This window comes from Saccharomycodes ludwigii, chromosome VI (assembly GCF_020623625.1).
Source record: "Saccharomycodes ludwigii strain NBRC 1722 chromosome VI, whole genome shotgun sequence".
NCBI lineage: Eukaryota > Fungi > Ascomycota > Saccharomycetes > Saccharomycodales > Saccharomycodaceae > Saccharomycodes > Saccharomycodes ludwigii.
In genome coordinates, this window is record NC_060205.1 from 1271064 (window position 1) to 1298938 (window position 27875).

The 27875-nt window shown below is 29.4% G+C and overlaps 3 protein-coding genes across 3 annotated transcripts; 2 read left to right on the forward strand and 1 right to left on the reverse strand.

Moving 5' to 3' along the window:
• Positions 1 to 1745: 1745 nt before the first annotated feature.
• SCDLUD_004962 (putative nitronate monooxygenase) lies at positions 1746 to 2861 on the reverse strand (the record flags this gene model as incomplete). Its single annotated transcript, XM_046079804.1, has 1 exon — positions 1746 to 2861. The coding sequence occupies one exon, from the start codon at positions 2859 to 2861 to the stop codon at positions 1746 to 1748; it is 1116 nt and encodes a 371-aa protein (XP_045933449.1).
• Positions 2862 to 5757: 2896 nt separating this feature from the next.
• Positions 5758 to 7569, forward strand: SCDLUD_004963 (uncharacterized protein; the record flags this gene model as incomplete). Its single annotated transcript, XM_046076801.1, has 1 exon — positions 5758 to 7569. One exon carries the CDS (start codon positions 5758 to 5760, stop codon positions 7567 to 7569), a length of 1812 nt encoding a protein of 603 aa, XP_045933450.1.
• Positions 7570 to 16309: 8740 nt separating this feature from the next.
• SCDLUD_004964 (uncharacterized protein) lies at positions 16310 to 22129 on the forward strand (the record flags this gene model as incomplete). The annotated part of the gene is made up of 1 exon (XM_046081364.1): positions 16310 to 22129. The coding sequence occupies one exon, from the start codon at positions 16310 to 16312 to the stop codon at positions 22127 to 22129; it is 5820 nt and encodes a 1939-aa protein (XP_045933451.1).
• Positions 22130 to 27875: the final 5746 nt, after the last annotated feature.

Genomic DNA, 27875 nt, shown 5'->3' on the forward strand with positions numbered 1-27875 from the left:
TTCTTTAATCGATTATGACGTCGCATAAAGATTTTTTTACATTTTTACAACCTTTTCCTATATTTTATGCACCGTTATAAACTGTAACAATATTATATATAACTTAAATCAACAGATTATATAACGCTAAATAATCTAAATTAATTCTTTTAATACATAATTCTGAAGACATAGTTTTGACATGTTCCCTTTTATTATTATTAGCATTGATAATACTCAGCAATTAGTACTTGACTGTGCAAATTGATAAATGATTATTCAATTTTTTTTTTCAATCAACATTCTTGTTAGAAACTGATTCCTTTATGATCATTTTCTGAGGATGTTGATGTTCAATTGTGGGTAAACTACTGGTGATGGTATACAATTTACAACATTTATTTTTTATATCGCAAAGCTGGACCCTGTTTTCTAGAAATTCATATATTATGTACCTTAATGAAGTGCTGGAATAATATTCTTTAAAAATTTCCAATTTAAATATATCAACTGTTGTTAGTGTTTGACTGTCCAATAGTGGGAATTCAACGTAAACATAAAATATAGTAATATTTTTTTTTAAATATTGCTCAATAGTAGGTATTAAGTTGTAATCAAACTTAATTTCGACATATTCTTTCTCATTATTCTCGAAATGTTCTTGTTCAATAGGATGCATTGGGTGTCAATGAAAATTTGATATTTAGTTTACTTGAATTTGTGTAAAATTGGTTGTTATGTCTTCCATGTTTATTGTGGCTTGGTTTAGCTAATCATAGAATTATCTGCATTGGTGGCTTTTAATTTAATTCTCCATCGTATCTATAAAATTGTTGTAAATTCACAATTTAGAAATGTAGCTACTAAATATTAATGAAAAAAAATTTTTAATAAATTTGCATGCTTTTTTCTTAAAAATAATATTACCCGGAATTGTATTTATTTTTTATTTTTTTTTTCATTTTTTTTTTCATGTTTATTTTTAGAAAAGAAAAAAGGAACATTTTAAATGAGCATTGGGTTCCGGAAGCCACTATATTTAATGGACAATTAAAGTAACTAAAAAAAAAAAAAAACAAAAAAGCGTAATAGCAACTTACATATGGAAACAACATTAGCAGAAGAGTGGGAATATTCTACAGAATTACCATTTGACTTTGATTTAATTCCCATTATAGAACGTGATCTTGATGAAATTACCCATTATCATGTGTACCATTATTGGTCAAACCAAGATTTAAGAAAAACGAAAATATATCTTTTTAATCTATCATTTGATAAAGAAAACTATTCCAGAGAAGCCCTCCAACACGCTATAAACGAATTTTTAAATAATAAGGTTCGGCATGGAAGCTTAAAAGTTAAAGGATGTGTTCTATCTACTTTGTGATTTAATAAAATCCATGAAATAACCTGGGAAATAAATTCAATTTGATATCACTCAGAGTAATTTATAAAAATTAAATGTTATTGTTTTTCAAAACCCAAAACAGTTTTTTTTTTTTTTCTTTTTTTTTTCCGTTTTTATTTCATTTTTTAAAAATGTTTGATTTTCATGAGATGATCAAAAAAAAAAAAAAAAAAAAACAAACAAACAAACCATGTATATTTATATACTAAGCAGACTATTAGAAGAAACCATTTTTATAGAATCAATTAATAAGAAAGGTTACAGTAAACAGAAACAATTAACCCATTAATAATAAGTTTATTATTTACCCCGCCCATTTCATAAAAATACAGCTACTGGATCAATAAATACATGGCTAAATTACATTTTTTCCTACAATTTCTATTAAATCCCCAGAACTCTTTCCAATCCATTGTAAACAATTTTTGTAGTTACTACCAACTAAATTAAAATTAATTTTATCGGGATATAGTGCACGCAGTTGCTTAAATGCTGCATACATGTAACTATATGGGGGAAGCTTTTCATGCTCGTAATTTAGTAATAAATTTTCAATGAAAGGCGTTAACATGGCTCTTGCAGGTTTCCCAGAAACCAATGGGGTCATTACAGTGGTATATTTACAGTTGTCATAATTCACTGTGCAATCTGATGTGAATAAAAATGCTGTTCCCATCTGGACTGCTGAAGCACCGTTATCTATATAATACCTGGCATCTTTGGAACTAATAATGCCACCAGCAGCAATTAAAAATTTGGGTTCGTTTATAGTATTCAAATACTTTTTAATCTGATCAAACAAAATGTAAGTGGGCAAATTCTCATCTAGAACGGATGGATCAAAGTTACCACGATGTCCACCAGCTTCATAACCCTGACAAATTATTCCATCAACGTTCAAACTTATTAATTCAATTGCCTCTTGAAGAGAGGTTGCTGTAACAAGCACTAATATCCCAATATCTTGAAACTTTTTTATAGTGCTCTTCCCGGGTGCACCAAAGTGGAAGCTAACAAATTTAGGGGTATACTTATTTTTTAAAAAAGTCATTAATTTTTCTAATTTTTGGGGCGATGATTCCAATTCCATGAAGGAAACATTTATGTCATCCATAAAATTAATCTGAGTGCTCAATAAATTATTATTACCAATTCCTGGAATTTTAGAGTACAATTGAAGCCAATTTTCAATTTCGGCAGTTGTAGGTTTAGATACCTTTTTGTGACAAAAGAAATTAATATTTAAATTGTTTGAAGCATAAACGGTTTGGCATGTATTTAATAATGTTTCTAATTTACTGATTGCTTCTTCCTGGGTGAAATTTATTCCAGAAACCGGCAATGAACCAATACCACCATGCATTGCGACATTTGCAGCCATCTTTGGAGTACTTACACCAGCCATTGGTGCTTGAATAATTGGATACTTAACTCCAATCTTTGATAGAAAATGTTTATAGTTTAGTAACATTACAGGATTGTATGCTTTTGTTTTTAAGAAATCTATAGTTTCCTTCCTTTTTATTAATTTTATGTTGACGTTATTTTATATACATATTTTTTTTTTTTTTTTTACTGTTAGCAAAACATTTCAGACAAGCTTTGCTTATAATATGACAAAAAAAAAAAGGACAAATGGAGTGAATAATGTTAAAAAGATAAATATTTTCTTAAACATCTTTTTTTCACGTGACATTAAACTGATTATGGTTTAGTACTTCCAAAGGTTAAATGGGACATTGATTAATGTTGAAAATTTTTCATTTCATCAAATATTATACAGGTAGTAAGTAGTATGTTATTTGGGCCGTATCCTAATGTTAACAATTTTACAGCTAATATTTACGGACGAATGTTTTTACTGTTCAAGACACACATGTATATATTTATTATTGTTATCTTTTAAAGCGCATGCCGGGCTACCATCTAAACTTTACTCTTTCGCTCTAGGTTTATAGAACCCCTATTAGTCTATATTATATCAAATAATTTAAAGGAACAAAATGCAACGGGACGAAAAAAAAAAAAAATTAATTATTATATTTATAAAAAACCTTTAGGCTTAAATAATCACATAAGTTTCTACCCCTATAAAAATAAAAAATATGCAATAAATCAATTTCTAGAATAATGTTCTAATTTAAAGTTGACATGTTATAGAAAAATTGTTATCTAATTTGGTATGTTTTACTTTATTTTTATTTTAATTCTATGCTGTCTAATATTTCAAGATATATTGCACACTGAATAATTAAGATTAAAGCTGGAAGACCTAAGAGGGATACAAATAACAACTTATGATATATGAATCACAAAAAAAGTAAGATTGGAAATGTAGTTATCAATTATGTCAGAATAATTAGCAAAATACAAATCAACATATAAAACATATATTATTATCAAACCCCTTCACAATCAACTTACAAGGAATGACCCACAATTTCGATACTAATAGTAATAGCACTTCAAGCTCGGTTTTATCCGAATAATTGTTGTTTTGTTACATAAATAATTCTAAAATTCTTGACTTTAATAACTCAAATTTTTTTTGTACTATTGCTATTAGATAGTTTAAAAACATAAAGAAAAGGATGAAGACATATATTTGTATAGTTAAGTCATTATTCCGATTAATAGATTTACTACTAGACTATGAAGTATTGATTTTAATTTTACATAAAAACGTGTTACAAATTAGTACCGAGTTTTGTATGATGTAAGCTAAAGTTGCAAAAAAAAGTGATGTTAAATCACATTTCGTCACCTCTATAAAATAAAGTTATGTGCGAGGCAAAATTTTCGGCTAAAAACACCTTTGGACAAAATATTATTTAATTTTTGAAGGATCTCAGATTTTTTGCAGGAGAAATTACTTCATATACGAAGTATTAATCTAATAAATCAAATGGCTCGGAAGGGGGAATTAATAATAATAATAATAAATATAATTTTCGTATTATTTCTATTTATTCTGTATTGTTTAATTTTTTGGTTATTTTTGGGTGTACTTTTAATAATGGAGTGATAAATTTCAGTAATAAGAATTTAGTTTTGTTTACGAAACAAAAAGAATTGCAAATCAAAACTAAAAATAAAATAAAACAGTAAAAGTATAAATAACCAAATTTGAAAAGCCATTACACCTGACATTTAAAAATAGACCACATTTTTAGAATTTAAAAAAAAAAATCTCTAAAAAAAAATACTAGCAAAAGAAAGAAGTAAATATTTTCTTGTAACAAAAAAAAAGTACACATTCTTCCGGGATAATTTTGACAAAAATAGATAGTTAATGAAAGATCTTATAGATATTCTATGATTTAAGATTGAAATTAAAAAAATTCTGATATTAAATATTCGAATCAAAATATTTAAAATAAATTAATTGAATAAATGGGAAAGTACTAACAACTGTACAAAAAATCTACTTTAATTTTTTAATAAAACTTAAATACTTACATTTCCTAGATATATTTTTATTTATTTATTAAGCCAAATGATGGATAAAACTTTCTAAAGGAGTAAATTAAGATTACAAAATCCACCTTTAAGATTTCCTAACTTGTGTCAGCGCTATACACACTTGGATAAAATTTTTACTTTTTTATGCTACATTTTTTTTTTTTTTACTTTTTTTGCTTAATATATTTTAAAGAAATGAAATAAAAATTTAATTTTTACGATTATAATTTCATTGGATCTCTTCCGTTTTATATTAAAATCTGATAATTTTTTTTTGCCCATTTCAAATTTTTATCTCTTTCTTTTTTTTAGTAATTTTTTTTATTTTAGTCCTCTAGCTTAATATATCGTAGAAAAAAAAATAAAATAAAAGTTTAAATTTTGCAATTATAAATTTATTGAATTTGTTCCATTTTATATTAAAATAGTATAAATTTTTTTGCCCATTTCAAAATTTCCTTTTATACTCATTTTTTCTTTTTTTTTCTTTTTTTTTTTTTCTTTTTTTTTTTTTTTGTCTATAATAAAAACGATTATATGAGTGTTAAAACTGAATCTTTTTTTCAATATAAAAACCATCTAAAAAATGATGTTCGTAATGCTTGTGAATCCTTTATATAGATATTTTAAAGGCATATGAAAATAAATATTTTTACTTCCTTATTTATTTATAGCTGTATTTTACTATTTGTTGACATGATAAATTACATATATAGATTACTTAGATTTGGTTTTTCTAACATTTTTGATAAATATATAGTTGTATGTTTATTTTTAGTTTTATTCATTTTTTTTTTTTTTTTTTTTTTTTTTACTTTAATTTTTGAAAGCTAATACGCTGGCGTGGCCTAACAAAAAAAATATTATTAAAAGTAATATTAATCATAAGCATCAAGTTAACCAAAATGGATAAGTCATTACAAGTTTCTTTTACAAAATTTGCTGTTAGTGATTTTATCGCAAATTTATCTCTGATTATTAATCATGCTATTGATTTTAGACCTGAGTTTACCAGAAAAAATGAAAGATCTGATCAGCCTAAAAAAAAATATACTTTTCCTGTGTTAATATCAGATCCCTTAAAATTGTCTGGTGGTTGTTTACCTAAATTTGTTGTTGAATTATATAAAGCAAGTTTGGTTGAATTAAATTTTGAAAGTGTATTTGAACAAGACTGTTACAGGTTGAATGATTATAATTTCAAAAATATATACATGAACAGAGCTTTATCCAAGTTAGAGTATAATAGATTAAATAAAGTAGTTTCAGCGTGCTTCTATACACTTTACAAATGCATTTTAAGGTACAACGAGTTAGAACAGGATAAAAAAATGACGCATGACATAATCACAAACTATCTTAACAATTTTGGGACCGATAGAACTTCCTCTAACAATACTACTGATGCTAAATTCAAAAGAAGTGTTGCAATAAGGAATAACCGTTACGAAGAAATCTTTCAAAAAAGTTTATTTATAACTGAAAATAGATTTTCTCGTATCTTTAAAACATTTGTTGGAATAACTTTTAAAGAATATGAAACATTTTGTTTTCAAACTTTGAAGGAAAATTATGAGGTTTTAAAACCTTATATTGATATAATATCTGAATTGGACTACACAATTGATCTTGATATTTGGGAAAACTTAACATGTCAAATTTTAAACGGTGATAACTGTAACATCACTAAAAGTACTAATTTTTATAACAGTTCAAATAATAATGCTACTACTACTGCTAAACATATTGAGAATAATTGTTTATTTAATTCTGAGTTTTTGTATATGATGGATTACATTAAAGGTGACATAAATAAGCCTAACAACTGTGACATTTTACTACCGCAAACATTTTCCTTACAAAACTATAAGATTTCTAGTGACAAGCAATCTAAGTTGAAAAAAAAGGGAAGAAAACGAGTGTTATTAAAAAAAGTACCCAGACTGGGATCACAGCTGTTTAAAAAATACGATTATTATCTAAAGGAGTTAGGAGTCGTTAAGGACATAAAGAATTTGAAAATTGATGAGTTAAAAACATTCGATTCTGATTTTGACAAAAGCAATTCAAAACTTGGAAATAATGTTAAAGCAGTAATTAGCAACATATCTAGTAAAGATAATATTAGTTCTGTTAATGTTAAAAATTGCTCAAAGCATTCAAACGACGAGGAAGACGATCCAGATAGCTTGGCTACTGTTAAGTTCACCTGCCCAAAGGTATGTGGTACAAGTAGTAGCGCTAATACAAAAGATAGGTTAGCTGATGGCAACGGAACTAATAATGATTATTATACTAACAATATAGATTTTTCAACTTCAAATTTTTTTTTAAGCTCATATACCATAAATATGCAAAACCACTATACCAATGATCATGGTAGCGCTAATAAGCTCGATATTGCCACCATGGAAGGAAACAGTATGCCAAATGATGAGGCAAAACAACAGCAACTATATGATTCAAGTTTTCAGACAAGTTATATATATTTTTGCCTGAGTTGTAAAGGAAAAGAATTATACTTGAATGATTATATAGAGAATAATGAAAATTGTGAATTGAATGCTACTGGATTTTATACATCACAGAGTTTAATAAATTCAGCAATAACTACAGGATATTCAAGTTTATGTAACTTAGCTGATGTAACTTGCCCTATAGTCAGGACCACGTCTGAGATAATTAAAGAAATGCTGTCAAATAAAGAATATAAGTAGAAATATAATTAGTTGGTCTAGTATTTAATAAAATAAAAGTTATTTTTGATATTTTGGATAAATTTCTAACATATTAAAATCTCTGCAAACTCTACTTGTTTTAAATTTTCTTCTTCTTTGTTGTTCTATCTTGTATATTCTACGGTCAAATTATTGCTTACAAGTTAAAAAAAAAAAAAAAAAAAGACGATTTAATACCTTATATATATCAATATATCGATATAATATTTTCCGTAGCAATTGGTCCGCAATATTAAATCTAATTCTCAACAAGATGTCTAAATAAAGACCACAAATAACACCATATACTAAGTTCTGGGTGCCCTTTTAACTATATATATATAGTTACCATGTCAGTTTTTCTATCCACACAATATCATTTCCACGTCTGTAAAGTGTTTTAAAGATTTGGTATCTCACACTGAAATCTCTATATAAACAATATAATCTCTTTATTAGCTTGTCATGGACTGCAGATAAATACTAATTTAGGTTATTCAGGCTAGGAAAAGAAAAAGCGGTAAAAATTATATATTCAAACATAACAAAAAAATGGTAACTTTTAGTATGTTTAAGACTATCTAAGAAAGATAAACATTTTTTTAGCCCTTAAAAAATATATATATGCCTATCTAATTAGATATCGGAATATCAACATCTCGGATATTTATTGTTTACTAATGTTAAATATTGATGGAAAGAAAAATACCACTTTTTTACCCTTTTATTCAACAATAAAAATAACAAATATAAAATTTATTTTTCTAGAATTTTTCGTAAATATTAAAAGCAATTTGATAATATAAAAAAAAATTGATGTTCCTAAAGACAATATGCTAAGTAAGAACAAAAGATTTATTTAGGAAAATATACATTTTTTTTTTCGCCCACTCATACGATGATAGAGTTTTTTTATATATCTGATGTTTAAAAGCAATAGATTAAATTTATTTGAACACAGAACTTCTGCTTTTGTGTTATTTTTTCAATAGATGATTAAATAAAAATCATAAAAAAAAAAAAGAAATTAAAAATAATATGGTGATATAAAAGAATTACGATTTTTACTAGAAATAGTCCTCACATAAAGTAATTACGAAATTATCCTAGTAAATAGCTTAACTTATTTTTAATAACAAATTTTCATTATTTCTAAATAGATATTAAACGGATTAACCCAATTATTTTTCTGAAATATATATCATGATTTTTAAGATTTTCATTTATTTAGTGTAATTTTTAACCTTCTAGATGCACTTTAATTTGAAGTTGACAAAAGAATTTCAAAGAAGATTAAAAGGTTAAATACGCGTTTTAGGAAAAATAATTTAAAATTCTTGAAATGCAAAAAAATGATTTCGAAACTTTTGACTCGACGGAAGGAATACCTTGCTTATTGTATGTTTTTAAGTGTTAATGAACTAGAATTTGTGTAATACCTTCTGAAAATATGGAAATAACGGGGAATTTTTTTTTTCTATGGGTGATACACTTTTTATTTCAAAAAATAAATTTGAAAGCAAAGTTAATAAAAATTTGGTAAACAATTGTGCTACGGGTTATATCACATAAGCTAAAATTCCAGTAAGTAAGCCTTTTTTTTTTTTTTTTTTTTGTTTTTTTTTTTAGCCTTTTTAGCAAGTATGATACAACAATTCAAAATTCTGAAAAACAAAACATGATCATTGACACGATAGATCAGTTTAAAACACCATGCTTCTTTTATGGGATACGCATACCCAAAAAAAAATGTGTACTCTTGCGCACTAAGCAACTCTTCTCTTGCTGTTTTCCTGGAATAGCCTACCTTTCTTTTTAGAGGAGCTTTATAAGGAAATAAGTGAAACTTATATAAGGAACATGCTTGTTATACTTTTGTTTAATTTCCTAAATGTTGTTTACTCTCCTAAATGTTGTTTATTGAGATAACTGCAATCAATTTGAAACAAAAGGAAGTACAATACTAAATGATCCTAATGCTTAATAGCATTTTGAACTGAGATCAGTTTGAAAATGTTTTTAAAAAGATCAAGTGTCGTTAATTTTCAGTTTTGTCAGTAAAAAAAATAGTCTAAATATGTTTTTATAGCATTTCCAATATTTTTTACGTAAGTCTACTCAGCAAGTTAAACAAAGTCGCTATCACAATCCCTTCAAATTATCCTAAACAATACATATATATTGCTACAAGAGGCGATAATGCTGATTTAGAGATTGTTTTGAGAACTTATAATATGAAAAAAAGGCAGAGAGTTTGGTTTCATATTTCTTTGCGAAACACATCATCATTACTACAAGTATAAATCAGAAATAATAGATCATTTAACTGCCATAGCTTTTGGCCAATCACAACATTCATATTTTTGAGTCTCGCACTGTAAGATATTTTATCACTTATCATAACATCAAAACATCTGAAATAAGGAAACAACAAAAGAAAGATGTGCTATATAGAATAGTTTGTGAACAGCTGCTTTGATACGAGGAGGCATAAGTTACCACTTATTTGTTGATGCTATAAGAATAATCTCTTTTGTGATGGTTCGAACAGACTAGTAAAAAATAAAACTTTAGGTGTTAAATAAGATCTAACAAAGCGTAGCCCAATAATGTGTAATGTACAATCTATTTTACGCTCTTGGATTACAAATTCTTGGGTGAAATGTAAATCTTGCTTGGTAACATTTTTACCAACTTGAAAAGTATCCGAACCTGTAGAGTAAATACTTGAGATTGGGGCATATTAGTGATCCAAAAACAGTATAGTAATATGGCAATATTTATATGATTGTTCAGTGGACTAATAAAAGACTTTGAGACAATGTATTAAAAAAAAAAAGCTCCATATTCCGTAAAAAAAAACAACATATTTTGTAATAATATACACAGCACTTAAGTGTTTAGCCCGGTTTATTTGATATTTCGGTAGAACACTTTTCATGCTGTTCAAATGCAGTTAATTTTATTATTTTGAGTACAATTACTGTTAGACGAAGTCATGAACAAATAACTCCCCCCCCCTACAGAGACTTGGATATATAACATAAACCTAGATACAAGTATAGTATTACTCCTGTAGCATGAGGAATATAATTTTATCTGTATTAATCTAAGCACAAGCTAGAAACGTAAATTCCATTAAAAAACTTGTGAAAATTTCCATTGGTTAAATGCTTGTATTATCAGTTTATATTTCTACATTCTGATGCTGGAAGTAAATTTGGTGTGTGATATTGAGGATTGAAATGGATTTAATATGCATACGCTCACAAAATACAGAATACTCAGATCAACTATATGTTCACAAAATTAGCAGGCCGCCATAAATCTCCATCAAAGAATTTGAATTTGTTGCACAGGCACTTTGTATATTTTTTTTTGTATAGATTATTCTAATATAAAAAGTATGTGTATGGATTAAAGTAAATGTGTAAAGAGTTGAGGGGTTTATTTTTCTGTTCAAATGATTGATAGTGTTTCTTTTTTTTGTAGTAGTAGTGGTAGTAGCAACTCGAAATGGAAGATGCGTTTATGCAACCAAAAAAAAAAAAAATTAAAAAAAAAGTAGTTACGTTGTCAATCACGTGTTATTGATAAAAATAAAAAAAAAGGAGTAAATTGTTTATCGATAAGGTTGTATAGATTTGTGTTATTCCTTTTTTCGGACTAAATTGTTTCGGATTAAAATTTTTACATGAAGTTATTTTTTTAGTGTTATTTATTAATAAAACGTGATTGTTCGATTTAATTTTTTTTTTTTTAAGTATTAAATTGTATAACATGAAAATAAATTGACTTATTTATTTTTGTGTGTTGGAAAACACACGCTTATTGTACAAAGCATAGACCTGTTACCAATTACATTCAAGTTTTGTACAAAAAAAGGGGAAAAAAGTCTTGTAACAAATACCAATTATTGTGATAATAAATGGGCTACAATACGAAACTATATTTACGGTAATGAACACTTTACCTATAAGAGAACCAGCTTGGAAGATGGAAAACAACAACCAGGAAAATCATTAAGATAATAACTCCGTTAATTACTAATACTGTAACAATGAGGAAACCATGAATTCTCAGAATTTAATTATGCAACGCTCCTACAACAACTGTAGAGACTGCATGTATTAAAAATATAATAACATACAACCAAATATGAGTTATTAATAATAAAGCTAAAAATAGATTAAAAAATAGTATCAACAAAAAAAAACAAATATTATTTTTATACCTTAGTTAAACATTTAAATATATCAAAGATAGTAATAAACTATCTCTAACTATTGAAGACACAAAGGTATAAAAAAGATTAACTTCCAAACTTTCACAACAAGTCGTTAGTCTGTTAATATGCTTTTTTTCTATGCATTACATATCTATTGGGGCAAAGATACAGAATAGAGCAACAAGAAAGACATAGACAATCATACGAATTTATAGATATATGATCAACGCCCTAGAGAACGTAAAATATCAAAACTTAGTATTAATGAATGAAAAATCTAATACAAACATTCCAACTGAAAAAAAGTAACAATATAGTCCCAGGCAATCACTCAGGAAACGAACAATTACAATGATTTTGGATAAAGAATAAATTAGTAAAGTAATTTGGGAATACAACAGGTACAGGATGTAGTATTGCACAAAAGCTAAAAAATGTTTTGTAAAGTATTTTGTAGTTTATCTGGGCTATCCTTAAATTTGAAGAGGAAAACATTGAATATAATATTTCAATTTTATTACTGTAAATAATAACGATGAAATTCAGGTTGAGCTTTGAAGGGCAGCGCATGGCATATCAAAACACATGATGTTTTTTTTAAACTACATTCCTCGTTCTTCTTTTCTAGACCTGTGCTAATTTTTTTTATTTTTTTATCGAAAATTGCGAGACTTGGTAGTTCAAAAATAATCATTTCCCTAATTTGCACAAATTTAGCCTCGTCTTCGAGATCATTTCCGACCTACTGCTAAAACTTAAATTTTTTTTTCGATAAAAACACACAAAGATGACAATTTTAATTCAAAGAGAATTATATAAAGCTATATAAGCTTTCTAAACACTGTCTAAAACCATACGAACCCTAGAAATGGGAATATACTTTTCAATTCGAGAAAATTCTGCAAAAAGCAAGACCGGGCTCGCCAGCTGTGTTTCATGATTTGGATAATTGCCATGACTTGCCAGGGAAAAAAAAACCCCCTAATAACCCCTTTGTTCAAAGCCTATTTGTTTATGCTTTGATTGAGTTGTATGATAATTTACCTAACCAATTTTTTTTTTAATATGCAAAAAAACCACTACTTTTATTAATGAATTTTCAAAGAAGTTTATATTTCTGAGGGAGCATGTTATTAATAAGGATTGTGTTTGAAAAGCCATTAAAAAATACATAAACATGGAAATATTTCTAAATATTTTATTGACAACTGCTTAGGCTTTTTCTTCAATAGTAAAAACTTTAATCTTTCATAAGAACTGTGGAATACCGTTGATTATACTTAATTCCCTTCTAACAGATCCTAATTTAAAACTACTTTTTCTAGGTTACATAGCAATCGGTATAAACTTAGCCCATCAAATATTACACAAAAAGTGTGGATGTTATAGTTAGGGATCTTAATTATAGTACACTTTACCTTCTTGATAATGCTACTAATGTTAATAGTTTTCAATAAATAGTCACAAATTATGTTAATAATAATAAATCTATGATATATATATAGGTTGGAAAAGAATTTTTAAATTAGATATACACATCCCTTAGGTCTTGTGTTGAAGATATAAAGATGGGAAAGTTTTGTTAGTCCATATCCTTTAAATATGCATCTAAGTGTTTATCAATGAAAATAATAGCATTATGGTAATTTTATTAGTAAGATTTTGTATCATTGAACTTATGAATGAAGCTATGAAAGTTTTTCCCATGACAACTTTTGATGAGATTTTGGGCTCAAAAATGAAGTTATCAAGTCTTAAGATTTTCAATCTACCAAATAAGTTTATTGGCAGGAGATTAAAAAAAAATTTTTTTTATTTTTTTGCTTCGGAAAAATAACTACCGAACCGAACTTCCCATCATATTAGAATATTAAATATGTACTTTTGATGAATATAACAAAAAAAAGGGTGATTTTACTTTTTTTGTTAAAACTTGAAGGAATAATAAATGTATTAATGAATAAGGGTAAAAAAAAAAATTCTTTTTAAATTTTTGCCAACATTCTTGTCGAGAAGATAAAATATAATATCGATAATATCATAGAATACGTAACTTTCGATCTCTTGTTTTAGCTTGTTGTGTTGTCATTATTACATAATATTAGATACAATTAAAAAAAATATTTTAGTAACATAACAATATAAGAGTATTGCTAATACTACCATAAATATTACCCGTATAAAATAATTACGAAAACACCCAGTAAATAGAATATATATTTTTTTTAATTTTAATTATCAATAATGCACACAATATTTCTATTGTTTCCAGTCTTTCTTTTTTTTTACGTTCCTAATGTTCGTATTTCTGAGATATGCGGGTACAATACTGATCGAATTTAGCAAAAGGAACGCGAATGAGATCAGCGATAACTCCGATTTGGAAAAAATCTTTTAAAACAAGAATTTCTGAGAATTTTTGGGAGTGATTTAATATTATGAAAAAAAAAAAATGTTTTGTCATTATTTTCCTAAAATAACTTATAAAAATTTCGTTCCGTATCTTTTAGAGCCATTTAAATGATGAAAATTGTTTTATAAGAAGCTCTTTTTAAAACTTCTAAAATTAGCCAAAAATACAATAGATACTACGTATTTTTATAGGTTTGGTTAAAAATCGTTCCGCACCTTTCATAATTCCACAAATAGGAATTAAAGGGGTTTTCTTACCTACTTTTTTTATGGGAAAAGATAATATTTCATTATTTTTAATAAATGATTAAGGCTAGATGTCAATAAATAATAATAATAATGTTCAGATGAAACCTGATCTGAAGTATTATTATTGTTGGAATTGTAGGGATGGGACATTCTTTGTAGATTAATTGTGAAACTGTGTGTTTAGTAAATGTATATACTTGATTATAGTATTATTACTGAGTGTTCTCTTCTATTACTTATAATTATACAAAATATATAAGATGTATTTTATTTGTTCTATTTTCAATCTTCATTTTTTGTGTCCTTTATATATCATAAATTATATTTTCCAATTCGTTGTTCGCTCTATTTTTATTGTCACCTTAAATCCTGAAACGCGCCACCAAAATTTGACTGCGCCTCCTAAAATATGAAACATGTTTCAAACTTAATTGCTTAATTTAATTCCCTATTGGAATTTGGTTCCAACAAATAATAATAATAATATTATTATGATCGAAATACTTGTAAATGTAATAATAAGTTGTATTTGTATTTGTACAACTATGCTTGATTTACGACCAATTACACTTCAAGTGACGTAAATAATAAGCTACAAAAAGGGGTATTTATAAATTTCAGCTCATAATTTGAGTAAAAATAATTAATTGCAGCGCAACATTCTCTAAGATTTTTTTGAACACTATTGTTTATTTTTTACGATACATTTATTTTCACGCACATGAATATTTTTTTTATAAAAAAAAAAAGATCTGCTAAAATAATTAACTCATAAATGATCTGCTCATTAATTATTTTTTTTTGCTATTGTTTTAATTTTCTCATATTATTTAATATTTTAACGATTTTTATAAAATTTTTTTTTCGTAAATTTTTTATTATGGAACGATATTTTTCCAACAGTAAATATATATTTTTTTTTATAAAAAAGCATATGATTTTCAAAAATGTACTTTATATGAACTTATATTTGCGAAGAGATTACAAAGTTTTTATATTTAACAATATAGAATTACGGAAATTTCTAAAGAAACCTGCAGAAAAAAATAGAAAAGGTGAAATATCTGAATTAATTAAATGGGAAGATATGAGAAGCAATAATTTAGCTAAAAAAAAAAAAAAAATTGTTTACGCAGGTAAAAGTTAAACCATTTAAATTATAGATATATATAAAAGATAAACAAAAGAAATTATAATGAGGGGGAATTTGGAAAAGGGCAAAAATATTTTCTACCAATCAGGTGGAGATGAGCGAATAACTTTCATCATAGATAGCGAAAGTAAAAAATATTTTTATTGATATTTCATGATGTACGGGTTGTAAAACTTTTTATATATTATTTCATTCTATTATTTTTTCAGCAATAAAAGTTAAGTCTTACAAATAAAGGCACGTTTAGTTTACGCTCAGATTGATAATTTTTTTTTTCTTTTTTCTTTTTTTTAACCATGAAGTAGACTTTCTTATATTTATTTAATTTTGGGCAATTAAAACTAACAATAGAAAGTGATATGCAAAGAATATTATTGTATCATTTTTTGTATTTCATATATACATGGAAAAGTCAATTATGAGATATGATGAGATTTATTATTATAAACTACGTAACTTTCTGCCAAAAATCGGAAGAAGTTTAAAATTGATTAAAATAAAACAAGGATCTCACAATATATATATATATATGTATAAAATCAATATTTTTGATAGTTAATTTATACACAGACGTGAAAAAAAAAAGAAAAAAAGAAAAAAAAAAGAAAAAAAGAAAAACGGTATCACGGGATCAAACCAACCCTATATATTACTGAATTTTTTTCGAATTTTTTTTTTTTGATTAGGTTTATTTAAAAATGCTTTTTCTGCACGCACTTATATGCGGTATTTTTTGTTTATTTTTTTCAAGTGTTCAAGCTGTTGTAACATTAGATGGATGTTCAAAACCTAAAGGTGTCCCAAGATCTGGATTTGATTTAACATTTTATAATATAACATTACCATGCCCTTCACAATATTGCGACACCAATTTCAATTACTTACAAGATACTTATTATGCCAACAATTATGCGGCAGCTGGTGTAATGGCTAAAGTTAGCAATGCATATAATTTGTCCGACTATATCGTTGTAACACCTAGCAATGGATGTCTATTGTATGGAACTTTAGCTCCTGGGTTTAATTATCCTGAAAGATTTACTGTATCTAATTTTTCTATGTGGGCTACAGGTTACTTTCTTCCTCCTGTCTCTGGGAATTATAATTTTTCTATAAACAATATCGATGATAAAGCTGAAATCACTTTGGGTGCCAATGATGCGTTTGATTGTTGTAAAGCCAATACGAGCTCCTCTGATTTTAGTGATTATCAAATTACAAGTGCTCTTCAAACGGGAAATAATATGTCTTTTACTGCTTATTTGACAGAAGGGGTATATTATCCAATAAAAATGGTGTACATAAATATATGTGGTACTTTTCGAATTAAGTTTGGCTTCACATTACCAGATGGCACATATTCTGATGACTGGACAGGTTATATCTATAGTTATGATGATGGTGAGCAAATTTGTGAATTAAATGAAATAACCACCACGACTACAATGTGGCATTCTACTTACACTTCTACTATTGCAACCTCCATAAGTACCACTGTCGGTACAAACGGTTACCCAACTACAGTAACTATCTATGAAGTTGCTACTCCAAATTATACAACAATTCATTCGACTGTTACTACAGGTTGGACTCATTCATATGAAAGCACAACTACCAGTTATATTACAACGACAGGAAGCGATGGTGTACCAACGGCTGCTACCATTGTATATGTGGATACACCTGAGGTTGATGCTGTTAGTACCACTTATACTCCATGGACTGGTGCGTTTGCTACCACCATTGGTACTGGTGTTACTACTGTGATTGGATCAGATGGACTACCAACTACTTCAACCGTCTACACAGTGGAAACACCTGAGGTTGATGCTGTTAGCACCACTTATACTCCATGGACTGGTGCGTTTGCTACCACCATCGGTACTGGTGTTACTACTGTAATCGGATCAGATGGACTACCAACTACGTCTACCGTCTACACAGTGGAAACACCTGAGGTTGATGCTGTTAGCACCACTTATACTCCATGGACTGGTGCGTTTGCTACTACCATTGGTACTGGTGTTACTACTGTGATTGGATCAGATGGACTACCAACTACGTCCACCGTCTACACAGTGGAAACACCTGAGGTTGATGCTGTTAGCACCACTTATACTCCATGGACTGGTGCGTTTGCTACCACCATTGGTACTGGTGTTACTACTGTGATTGGATCAGATGGACTACCAACTACTTCAACCGTCTACACCGTTGAAACTCCTGAAGTTGATGCTGTTAGCACTACATATACTCCATGGACGGGTAAGTTCAGTACAACCATCGGTACTGGTGTTACTACTGTAATCGGATCAGATGGACTACCAACTACGTCCACCGTCTACACAGTGGAAACACCTGAGGTTGATGCTGTTAGCACCACTTATACTCCATGGACTGGTGCGTTTGCTACTACCATTGGTACTGGTGTTACTACTGTAATCGGATCAGATGGACTACCAACTACGTCCACCGTCTACACAGTGGAAACACCTGAGGTTGATGCTGTTAGCACCACTTATACTCCATGGACTGGTGCGTTTGCTACCACCATTGGTACTGGTGTTACTACTGTGATTGGATCAGATGGACTACCAACTACTTCAACCGTCTACACAGTGGAAACACCTGAGGTTGATGCTGTTAGCACCACTTATACTCCATGGACTGGTGCGTTTGCTACCACCATTGGTACTGGTATTACTACTGTGATTGGATCAGATGGACTACCAACTACGTCCACCGTCTACACAGTGGAAACACCTGAGGTTGATGCTGTTAGCACCACTTATACTCCATGGACTGGTGCGTTTGCTACCACCATTGGTACTGGTGTTACTACTGTGATTGGATCAGATGGACTACCAACTACTTCAACCGTCTACACCGTTGAAACTCCTGAAGTTGATGCTGTTAGCACTACATATACTCCATGGACGGGTAAGTTCAGTACAACCATCGGTACTAGTGTTACAACTGTGATTGGATTAAATGGATTATTAACCACATCCACGATCTACACAGTTGAAACACCTGAGAATAACGGTATTACCACCACTAATGTACCATGGACTGGGTCTGTTACTTCCACTGTAGGTACTAGTGTATTTACCACAACAGGTACCGATGGATTTTTAACCACATCTACCGTTTACACAGTGCAAACACCTGAGAATAACGGTATTACCACCACTAATGTACCATGGACTGGGTCTGTTACTTCCACTGTAGGTACTAGTGTATTTACCACAACAGGTACCGATGGATTTTTAACCACATCTACCGTTTACACAGTACAAACACCTGAGAATAACGGTATTACCACCACTAATGTACCATGGACTGGGTCTGTTACTTCCACTGTAGGTACTAGTGTATTTACCACAACAGGTACCGATGGATTTTTAACCACATCTACCGTTTACACAGTACAAACACCTGAGAATAACGGTATTACTACCACTAATGTACCATGGACTGGGTCTGTTACTTCCACTGTAGGTACTAGTGTATTTACCACAACAGGTACCGATGGATTTTTAACCACATCTACCGTTTACACAGTACAAACACCTGAGAATAACGGTATTACCACCACTAATGTACCATGGACTGGGTCTGTTACTTCCACTGTAGGTACTAGTGTATTTACCACAACAGGTACCGATGGATTTTTAACCACATCTACCGTTTACACAGTGCAAACACCTGAGAATAACGGTATTACTACCACTAATGTACCATGGACTGGGTCTGTTACTTCCACTGTAGGTACTAGTGTATTTACCACAACAGGTACCGATGGATTTTTAACCACATCTACCGTTTACACAGTGCAAACACCTGAGAATAACGGTATTACTACCACTAATGTACCATGGACTGGGTCTGTTACTTCCACTGTAGGTACTAGTGTATTTACCACAACAGGTACTGATGGATTACCAACCACATCCACGATCTACACAGTGCAAACACCTGAGAATAACGGTATTACCACCACTAATGTACCATGGACTGGGTCTGTTACTTCCACTGTAGGTACTAGTGTATTCACTACTACTGGTACTGATGGATTACCAACCACATCTACCGTTTACACAGTACAAACACCTGAGAATAACGGTATTACTACCACTAATGTACCATGGACTGGGTCTGTTACTTCCACTGTAGGTACTAGTGTATTCACTACTACTGGTACTGATGGATTACCAACCACATCTACCGTTTACACAGTACAAACACCTGAGAATAACGGTATTACCACCACTAATGTACCATGGACTGGGTCTGTTACTTCCACGGTAGGTACTAGTGTATTCACTACTACTGGTACTGATGGATTACCAACCACATCTACCGTTTACACAGTACAAACACCTGAGAATAACGGTATTACTACCACTAATGTACCATGGACTGGGTCTGTTACTTCCACTGTAGGTACTAGTGTATTCACTACTACTGGTACTGATGGATTACCAACCACATCTACCGTTTACACAGTACAAACACCTGAGAATAACGGTATTACCACCACTAATGTACCATGGACTGGGTCTGTTACTTCCACTGTAGGTACTAGTGTATTTACCACAACAGGTACTGATGGATTACCAACCACATCTACCGTTTACACAGTGCAAACACCTGAGAATAACGGTATTACTACCACTAATGTACCATGGACTGGGTCTGTTACTTCCACTGTAGGTACTAGTGTATTTACCACAACAGGTACTGATGGATTACCAACCACATCTACCGTTTACACAGTGCAAACACCTGAGAATAACGGTATTACCACCACTAATGTACCATGGACTGGGTCTGTTACTTCCACTGTAGGTACTAGTGTATTTACCACAACAGGTACCGATGGATTTTTAACCACATCTACCGTTTACACAGTACAAACACCTGAGAATAACGGTATTACCACCACTAATGTACCATGGACTGGGTCTGTTACTTCCACTGTAGGTACTAGTGTATTTACCACAACAGGTACCGATGGAATTTTAACCACATCTACCATCTACACAGTTGTTACTCCAGAGAACCGTGTTATTAGTACTACATTTACCTCTTGGGGTGATGCTTACACTTCAACTTATTCCACTAACATTTTCACTGTTACCGGAGCTGATGGATTGTCTACCACTTCCACTATCATTTACGTTGAAACACCAGGATTTGGTTATTTTAATACTACTAGCTCTAAATCATCACCATTGACTTCTATTCCAGGCACCACTAACACTGAGCCATTTACTAACCCAAGTGAAGGTAGCTCTACTTCAGAAATCTTTACTAATCCATCTTCAGGTACTAGCTCTAAATCTTCATCCTTCACCACTATTTCAGGTACTACTAACACTGAGCCATCTACAAACCCAAGTGAAAGTACATCCGCATCAGAAACCTTTATTACCCCAGTTTCAGGTATCACCTCTACCTTTGAAAGTGTTATTCCAGTTAAACCAACTACTGAGACATCTGGATTGCCTTCTAGTGTTACAAGAACTACTGTGATTGTTACATCTGGCAGAACTATAACCTCAACTATTGTCACATGCGATGCTACTACCACCACTATTCCAAACAACAACAACAACAACAATAATAATGGTGGTTCTAACAATTCGGGTTCCGAAGTTTATTCTGTTAGTTCTGAGACTTCCAATACACCAGTTACTGTTACTAAGACTAGTGTGTACACTACCTCAGGTAGTGCCATTACTGCTACTATCACATCAACTATTGTTCCAAACAACAACAATAACAATGGTGGATCTGGTAGTTCCGAAACTGGTAATACACCAGTTACTGTTACCAAGACTAGCGTGTACACTACATCTGGTAGCACCATTACTGCTACTATCACCTCTACTATTGTTCCAAACAACAATAATAACAATGGTGGATCTGGTAGTTCTGAGGCTGCTAATACACCAGTTACTGTTACTAAGACTAGTGTGTTTACCACATCTGGTAGTATCATTACTGCTACTATCACCTCTACTATCGTTCCAAACAACAACAACAACAACAACGGTGGATCTGGTAGTTCCGAAACTGCTAATACACCAGTTACTGTTACTAAGACTAGTGTGTTTACAATATCTGGAAGTACCATCACATCTGTTATTACATCTACTATTGTTCCAAACAATAATAATGAAAATGGATCAGGTTCTTCAGGCAATGCTAGTGAATATGTTGAGACTATTACTTCTGGTTCTGTTTATACCACTGTTACCAAGAGTGGCAGTGGCAACTCTGGTAATTCCAACAATGTTGTTACTAAGACCACATCTGGTGGAAAAGTCATTACTACTACTATTCAATCAGAAACTGTTTCTAGTACAGCTGGTATTGAAGTGCAAAGTATTCAATCTCAACCAGCATCTAGTGGATTAATTTCTATTTATCAAGCTGGTGCTGTTTCAAACAGAATATCCACTTTCAAGATGTTCTTTACTTTATTTGTTTTGTTTTTCAATTTCTTTTAAGCTTTATTTTTAGTTTTTTATCAATGTGATTTAATTCCTTTAGGTCAATTTTTTTAAATTTTTTAAGTTCATCATTTATTTTTGTTTTCACCACATAATCATTTCAATTATATATATATATTTTTTTTATTCTATTTTATAGTTCGTACTCCATATATATTAATATAACTAAACTTTTATAAACTGTTATTTTTTAACAAGATATATTATTTTATCTGATTATTTATTGATAACATTGGAATATTGTTTTCTTTCTTATTTTTCATACTCATCTATCTGTTTTAATTTTTCTTTCACTGTTGGGTTTAAAAGTTTAATAATAATAATGATAGAAAGGAGTATCTGAAATTATAAAGAGCAAGATAGATCTATGCTTTTGGAAATAAATACTCAATTAGTGGGTCAGTTTATGTTATGTGTTTTGAACCAATAATTCCAAACTTATAAGTCTGCTTAGATTCTATAAATCGATGTTTATTTGTAACATGATTGGTGATAAACTTTCCCTTCATATATATATTATTCTTTAGTTAACAGGCTCTATGTTTTTTATTATTCCATAATTCAAGTGTTTGTTAATAATTAGTTCATATAAGTGCTTGCTTTATCACAATGTATAATCATAAGCTTATATCGAAAGACGAGTGTGAATATGCAGCAATATACATTCCTTGTCAACGGAGTACTTGTCATATTTCATCAAATTTAGCGTATATTAAAAGAAAAAACATACAAGTCGAGATCTTGTAATATAGATAGAAATTTGGAAACAATATTGAATAGTATTAATTGTAGTTTATGGTATTTAATTCATTGTGTATGTCTAATTGAGATGTTGTGATTCATTCATTTTGAGTTTGCTGCTATTTAGTGTTAATTAACAAAAATAAACTTCATTCTTTACATATAATGAATTGTAACATAATCCATAAAACAAAACAAACTTGTTATTGGAAACTAGTCTTAAGTTTATTCACTAGGTTTTATCACATCTATTATCCTTGTTGCAATATGTAATATTAAACTACTTAGTTTTTAGTTCTCTTTGCTTCATATGTTATCTGAATGCTTGAAATTATTTATGGTCTTGATAGTTACAATGGCATAGTTTCTCTGGTGAATTTATAAAATATATTGGGTGAAAACTTGGTGCATTTCTAACTCTCCATAACTCTTGAAATAACTGGTGTTCAAATGCAATTTCGCTTTCTATATTTCATATTAGACAACATTTATTAAAGTTTTATTGATAAAATAACATTGTGAATTTAGAGGATATTTTTGAGCGAACGAAAAAAAAAAAATTATTTCTTTGGCTGCAAAAAAAAAAAAAAATATTTCTTTGGCTGCAAAAAAAAAAAAAAGTTTTTTTTCGTAAAAAATGCTAAATATTTTTAAGCTGTGAATTACCAACAAAGTTAAAAAAAAAAAACAGTTTGTTGATTATCAGAAATAACAAAACAAAACAAAACAAAACAAAACAAAACAAGTATTTTACACAATTTACAACAACTTACAAGAAATTAGAAAAGTTTTTGATCAAAAAACAAATATTCAGGTAGTATTTAAAAAACCTATCAAAATACGAAATCATATCTACACTTTCAAAGAATGCTTCAACTGGATATATACTGATTGGAGTGAAGAAAAACAACACTATAAAGGGGCTGTTTATTATTATTGTGTTATTCTAGTGGATAACCATTGCGTGTTTGTTGGAATCATAATGACTGTACTGGAGTGAAGGACCATATTGTTAATAATAAGCACACATCAATATTTACATGTCATCTAAAATATAAGTGGTGTATAACTGATTAAGCGTGATAAAAGTTTAAAAACAAAAGATACACTGAAAACACAAAAAGTGCTTATTTATTAAAGTATCAATTCACAAATCAATCAAATAACAAATAAGGTTATACTGTGCGATCTGACACCTGAATACTTTTATTATATTTAGTTTTTTATTCCAACACTGTGGACATGTAAAGCATTGGTATTACCACTTATAACTTCGTTTCTAATTATTATTTTAAAAAAGTAGGTTAGTAATAAGGCTTTTCTTTTTATTCTAATATCCTACTAGATCTAGAACTTACAACACACATACTCGGTTTATATCTACTAAGTGTATGCCAAACATTACTATATTTAAGAGTATTCAAAGATTCAGTGATATTTATGAAGACCAGCTATTGCATACATAAAATCTAAATGTGCATGTCAATTTATATATTATATTCATAAAAAAAAGGTTTATTAAAAAATGACATTATATGATTAGTGTGGAATTTGAAATTCTGATTTAGGTTGAAATGAACTTCCCCCCCCCCAATCAAAGGAGTAACACAAGTATTATTATGGAATATTGTATCAATATATTGGGAGATATGTTTACATGGACAAGTGAGTAAGTAACTAGTTTATTTGTGATTTATTGTGTGACTAACATGAGTTGATAAGAAATGGCTTACTATTAGAAAGAGAAGGATATTTATTTTGACTAAAAGCAAGGGCATTGCAAATAATATAATGAAACATATATTTTGTTACATTTTTAGGCACTGCACAGTACTGAATCTTAACTAATAATTACAGTCTATTTTGTTTTATATGTTACCAATTCAATCATTTGAAATTAATGAGATCATCCAATTGTGGAAATGCAGTAGTGATCTTGTTACATAGCAGGTGTTGAAAAACTTATACAAAACTGGGATGTGTATTTGTGATACCAATTTCCTTCATTTTCTTTTTTCACCACGTACATTATTTTGTGAATAATATTTACAGGAAAATAAAAGAAGATTGTATTTGGAGCACGATTATTAATGCTATTGATCAATATTCTAAATGTAATTTCGTGGAATAACAGCAATCAATCCAAATCAGCAAAACACTTGACTACCATGTAATTCTAGTTTTTAATGACATTTTGAACTGAGATCAAGTTAGATGATTTTTGTAAACAGATCAAGTGTAGTAACATTTTATATTTGTTGGTAAAACAGGAACCTTGACGTATCTTTTTAGTATTTCCTGTAATTTTTACACACACATGCTTTATAAGCTAGACAGGATTATTGTCAAAATTTTTAAATTGTTAGTGGAGATAACAATACTGATTTAGAGATTGTTTTTGAGAACTTATCACATGAAAAGAGACAGAGAGTTTTGTTTCATATCTCTTTACGAAACACATCATCATTAATACAAGTACAAATCAGAAATAATAGATCATTTAACTCCCATAGCTTTTGGCCAATCACAACATTCACATTTCTGTGTTTCAAACTGTAAGATATTTTATTATAACATCATAACATCTGAAATAAGGAAACAACAAAAGAAATACGTGCTATATAGAATAGTTTGTGAACAATTGCCTTGATACGAGGAGGCATAAGTTACCACTTATTTGTTGATGCCATAAGAATAATCTCTTTTGTGATGGTTTGAACAGACAAGTAAAAAATAAAACTTTAGGTGTTAAATAAGATCTAACAAAGAGTAGGCCAATAATGTGTAATGTACAATCCATTTTACGCTCTTGGATAACAAATTCTTAGATGAAATGTAAATCTTGCTTGGTAACATTTTTACCAACTTGAAAACTATCCGAACCTGTAGAGTAAATAATTGAGATTGGGGCATATTAGTGATCCAAAAACAATATAATAATATGGCAATATTTATATGATTGTTCAGTGGGCTAATAAAAGACTTTGAGACAATGTATTAAAAAAAAAGCTCCATATTCCGTTAAAAAAAACAACATATTTTGTAATAATATACACAGCACTTAAGTGTTTAGCCCAGTTTATTTGATATTTCGGTAGAACACTTTTCATGCTGTTCAAATGCAGTTAATTTTATTATTTTGAGTACAATTACTGTTATGCCAAAGCCATGAACAAATAACTTTTTTCCCCCTAAAGAGACTTGTATATATAACACAAACCTAGATACAAGTATAGTATTACTCCTGTAGCATGAGGAATATAATTTTCTTTGTATTAATCTAAACACAAGCTAGAAACGTAAATTCCATTAAAAAACTTGTGAAATTTTCCATTGGTTAACTGCTTGTATTATCAATTTATATTTCTACATTCTGATGCTGGAAGTAAATGTGGTGTGTGATATTGAGAATTGGAATCGATTTAATATGCATATGCTTACAAAATACAGAATACTCAGATCAACTATATGTTCACAAAATTGGCAGACCGCCATAAATCTCCATCAAAGAATTTGGAATTTGTTGCACAGGCACTTTGTATATTTTTTTTTTTTGTATAGGTTATTCGATATAAAAAGTATGTGTGTATGAATTAAAGTAATTGTGTAAAGGGTTGGTTTTTTTTTTTTTTTTTTCCTGTTCAAATGATTGATAGTGTTTCTTTTTTTTGTAGTAGTAGTGGTAGTAGCAACTCGAAATGGAAGATGCGTTTATGCAACCAAAAAAAAAAAATAAAAAAAAGTAGTTACGTTGTCAATCACGTGCTATTGATAAAAATAAAAAAAAAGGAGTAAATTGTTTATCGATAAGGTTGTATAGACATGGCAAAGTGTATATAGATTTGTGTTATTCTGATTTAATATTAAATTGGAATAGTAATTTAGATACTCAGGACATACAGAATATAGGATTGTATAAAAGTTAAAAGTTGTTTAACAGAGTTATTGTAGTTTATCTTGGTTGTTGTTGTTGTTGTTGTTGTTGAAAGTGGGGATGGAAAAGATTGAATGAAAGATTAGATTTTATTTTTTTTTTTTTGAGATAAGATAAGAATGAGACTCGGGTTAAGCTTTGAATGGCATATCGGGATATATGCTATTTTCGGACTGCATGATTTCACTTTTCTGATGTTTTTTTTAGGGCTTTATGTTTTGGATTATATGTTTTGGATTATATTTTTTGGATTATATTTTTTGGATTTTATTTTTGAATTAAATTTTTTGGATTTTATTTTTTTAGGGCTTTAAATGTTTGACCCTAATTTATAGATATTACTTTTTTTGATCCTACACCTTAGCCTCTAATTGTTTGACTCTGTTTTTTTTTGACTTTTACGTTTTAGGGCTTCACTTTTTTAATAACAAATCGTATAAAATGAGTAAATTTGTTTATTTATTTTCAGTTATAAGATTTTAACATTATGCTTGTATAAATCAAACCAGCACACAACTAATAACAACCATATTTACATAAACATATTACGATTTAAAATTTATAAAAAGTCAACCTTTCATTTTTTTTTTAAATTTATTAATACAATTTGTTTTTTTAATTTAATTTAATTCAAGACCAAAAATATGTAGTTATAAGTAAGTTCAGAGTACAAAAATTCAAACATTTTCCTATTGCGGTAGCATTCAAAACCAATAAGACTCAAAACTGTTCAGATGAAACGTTTTTATAATTTGCATTAAAAAAAATAACAGTTTGGACTAGCAATTGCACAGGTGTTATGTGTGGGATAGATACATTGTTATGAATATATTTTTTTTTTTTTTTTTTTAATCAAGTGCATGTTAAATGTGTTAATGAATGGAGCCCTTGTAGTGAGTGTGCGATAGTTTAACAGGTATTTTTTTTTTGGCTGAATATAGTCAAATTCTTTGAAAAATGACGGAATGCTTGCGTCAAAAACGACCAGACGCGTGCATTCGTCTCACACCATCAGAAAAAAAAAAGTGACAAATATGACGCGTTTTGAATGTATGGGCTCATGTATTT